The sequence below is a fragment of the Tenrec ecaudatus genome, chromosome 6 (genome assembly GCF_050624435.1).
Source record: "Tenrec ecaudatus isolate mTenEca1 chromosome 6, mTenEca1.hap1, whole genome shotgun sequence".
In the NCBI taxonomy this organism is placed as follows: Eukaryota; Metazoa; Chordata; class Mammalia; order Afrosoricida; family Tenrecidae; genus Tenrec; species Tenrec ecaudatus.
The window spans coordinates 78,451,758-78,454,058 of record NC_134535.1 but is presented as its reverse complement, the minus strand read 5'-3'; the positions used below and the strand labels follow the sequence as shown (position 1 = coordinate 78,454,058).

Below are 2,301 nucleotides of genomic sequence, written 5' to 3'. Positions count from 1 at the left end.
TGATGGATACTTTAAAAAGAAAATCCTAAAGAGCTGTAAGCACAAACTTGGAGCTTCTGATTTGAATGAAACTCTTTAGCATTTAATAAGATAAGGCTCAGACACTATAAAGAAGAAAAATAAAATTTTCATAAAATTTTGGTGAAATCTGCACAATATGCTCTGTTCTATTAAAAACAAAGTAATGAAATACTCTTGCAGGCAGTTTATTATTTTAAAATTTGCACATCTAAGGCTTGTATACTTGAAATTACCAAAGAAAAACTTACTGAACCTAGTAATTTGTTTATGCTAATTTGTAAACAAGGAGGATCAATAGTTATTCATTAGAATTGTTAGAGAATATTACTTTTAAAGAGAACTAAATTTTATCTGACTTTTAAAGGAAATAATATATGTCACTGGATAGATAGTTTTACAGGAAGAAAACACAACAAAAGAGATTGTTTCATTGCATATTTTGATGAATATAAGTTAATTTAAAAAAATATTAAAAATAATTTAATAGTTCATTTTCAATAGTTCATATTTGGGAATATATTTTCTTTGTTAGCTAATAAAGAATTAAAGGGTCATATTTTTTAAAACCTGAAAAATTTTGATTCTCTTGAAATCTACTTTAATTTTTATCTATGTACATGTTACAACCATCAATAGCTTCCGAAGGAAAATTAGGATAGAAAAACTATGTGAAGAAAAAAATCTAAACAAACAAGAAATAGAACATGATTCAATTTGGACAACGTAATTGAAAATTTCTCTAAAAAGCAGAATCTTTGTTAAATAGGAAGTATATTTTTAAAATGTTTTTATGTGATTTTTTTGTTATTCAGATATAAGATTTTAAAAGAGATTCTTGGCTAAGAAATCTTCCTTTCAACTTGTATCTGAATTTCCTTTTATATTTATATATATATATTTAATTCTAGTGCCTAGTCCAATGGTTTTTCTTTTAAATCATTATCCTTTAGTTTAATTCACCTGAAGTTAATGATGAGAAACCAAACACCTGTGATAGAGTTCATTCTTCTTGGATTAACAGATGATGCCGACCTTCAAGTTGTGGTTTTCCTTTTTCTACTACTAACTTACGTCTTAAGTATTATGGGAAATTCGATTATTATCATTCTGACCCTGATGGATTATCGCCTCCAGAGCCCTATGTACTTTTTCCTCCGGAATTTTTCCTTCTTGGAAATTTCCTTTACCACCGTGTTTGTTCCCAAAATGCTAGTCAACATTGGAACTGGAGACAAGACGATTTCCTTTGCCGGTTGCTTCACTCAGTATTTTTTTGCCATCCTTCTGGGGGCGACTGAATTTTACCTTTTAGCTGCCATGTCCTACGACCGCTACGTTGCCATTTGTAAACCCTTGCATTACACAACCATGATGAGCAGGAGACTCTGCATTCAACTTGTCCTGTGCTCCTGGTTCTCTGGACTTTTGGTAGTCATTGTACCACATGCAATGGCTGTCCAGCTGCCTTTCTGTGCATCCATCATCAACCATTATTGCTGTGATTACACTGTATTGTTGCATTTGTCCTGTTCAGACACAAGCATCATAGATATGATTGAATTTATCCTGGTCGGAATGACACTCACAGTCACATTGGTGTTAGTGATTCTTTCCTACACATCCATCGTCAGGACAATTTTAAGAATCCCTTCTGCTCAACAAAGGAAAAAGGCCTTTTCTACTTGCTCCTCTCACATGATTGTGCTCTCACTCTCTTATGGAAGCTGTCTCTTTATGTACATGAACCCTTCTGCTGAGGATGCGGCCACATTTAATAAGGGAGTAGCTGTGCTCAATACCTCAGTCGCCCCTCTCTTGAACCCGTTCATCTACACTCTGAGGAACCAGCAAGTCAAAATTGCCTTCAAAGACATGGTCAGCAAAACACATGTTTTTTTCTTCAAGAAAGTAAAAATATTTGAATTCCATAAATAAACAAACCATAAAATGATGCTTGCAAAGCTATAGTTATTTTTTCTAGTAATCTAACAATGTATGCTCTGCATTATCTCATTAATATTTTAATTGAATAATCAAACTACTTATTTTATTAAACTGATTTTATCATCACCTTTACTGTGCTTATATATTTATGTTTCCTGTGTGTGTGTGTGTATACATACTCTATCACTTTATTTTATACTTAGCTTTTCTGTGGAGATGGAAGATGCAGAATTTGGAATTTGACTTATAGTAGTTTGGTCTATAGACTTAGTTTTTATTCTATCCTTTGTAATTTTGGTCATCAGTCTCTATATTTGTGACTGAATAATTAAACTT

General features: G+C 32.2%; 1 protein-coding gene across 1 annotated transcript; it reads left to right on the top strand.

The window, feature by feature from the left end:
- Positions 1 to 990: 990 nt before the first annotated feature.
- Positions 991 to 1,956, top strand: LOC142451483 (olfactory receptor 2AP1-like). Its single transcript, XM_075553276.1, has one exon. The coding sequence runs from the start codon at positions 991 to 993 to the stop codon at positions 1,954 to 1,956; it is 966 nt and encodes a 321-aa protein (XP_075409391.1).
- The last annotated feature ends 345 nt before the right edge of the window (positions 1,957 to 2,301 follow it).

What these genes read in the sequence shown, in the direction of transcription:
- LOC142451483 (XM_075553276.1), top strand. Translation starts at nt 991, where the DNA reads ATGATGAGAAACCAAACACCTGTGATAGAGTTCATTCTTCTTGGATTA.